Raw genomic sequence first — 1,057 nt, 5'->3', positions numbered from 1 at the left:
GCAAGCACCTAAACCCTGAACCCCTACCAACTCTAAACCCTAAACGCCAACTTAAACCCTAAACCCTCAACCCCTATGCAAACCCTAAATCTCAACCCCAACACAAAACCTGAACCCTAAAGCCCAACACAAACCCTAATCCCTGAAGCCCAACACAAACCCTAAACTCCAACGCAAACCCTAGGCCCTCAGCCCCGAACACGAAGCGAGGACCTGGGGACTCGGCAAACCCTAAACCCTAAACCCTTTCGGGGAGGCCCAGAACCCTGAATCTCAAACCCTTAACCCTCGACGGCCGCGTTGCACCAGCCTCCACTGACTGCAGCCTGCAAACTGGGCACTAAAGGGTTTAGGGTTCAGGGTTTAGGGTTTAGGGTTTGGGGTTTAGGTTTTAGGTTCTAGAAACGTCGCGCAAGCGGCATACTCTCCCCGAGCTCCAGCCACAGATATTCGAGCTAGACTTTTGACATCAGGGCTGAGGCTCCAGGGTTTAGGGTTTAGGGTTTAGGGTTTAGGGTTTGGGGCTGTGGCTGCAGATTCGTCAGTTTCCACACAACCCCTCCCACGTGGTTTGGCTGGAGCCTGAAGACCCCTCGATGTCAGTGATATACCCCGGGGGTTTGTCGGGGGCCTTTCCTGCTGCAGTGCAGCAGCAGCTGCTGCAGTCCGTGCCGGGGTTGGAAGCGGCAGTGCTGCTGCGGCTGGCCTACGATGTGGAGTACTTGGTAGTTAAGGGCAGCGAGGTGCAGCAGACGCTGCAGACCAAGAATGTCGAGGGCCTCTTTGTTGCAGGACAAGTGCTGGGGACCACAGGTGCTGCTGCTGCTGCTGCTGCTGCTGCTGGTGCTGGTTTGGCTGCGGCTGGGGGCTGGCTAGTGATGCTGCACAGTCGTAGCAGCAGCTGCTGCTGCTGCTCTTTCTGCTGCTGCTCTTGCTGCTGCCAGCTGGCTGCCAGCCTTGCTGCCGTTGCAGCTGCTGGCCTTGTAGGTGGTGTTGCAGTTTCTGCTGCCAGGCTCTTGCTGCACCAGCTGTTGCGGCCGCTGCTGCAGCCGCCCCC

The 1,057-nt window shown here is 57.7% G+C and overlaps 1 protein-coding gene across 1 annotated transcript; it reads left to right on the top strand.

Moving 5' to 3' along the window:
• Positions 1-596: 596 nt before the first annotated feature.
• Positions 597-987, top strand: ETH_00042875 (Rhizoctonia solani AG1-IB WGS project CAOJ00000000 data, isolate 7/3/14, contig 16258, related; the record flags this gene model as incomplete). The annotated part of the gene is made up of 1 exon (XM_013380095.1): positions 597-987. A coding segment is annotated over one exon (391 nt), but the record flags the coding sequence as incomplete, so codon positions are not given.
• Positions 988-1,057: the final 70 nt, after the last annotated feature.

Source organism: Eimeria tenella, genomic scaffold (genome assembly GCF_000499545.2).
Source record: "Eimeria tenella Houghton genomic scaffold, Eth_scaff4441, whole genome shotgun sequence".
NCBI classification, from domain to species: Eukaryota; Apicomplexa; class Conoidasida; order Eucoccidiorida; family Eimeriidae; genus Eimeria; species Eimeria tenella.
This window is presented reverse-complemented; position numbering and strand designations above follow the sequence as displayed.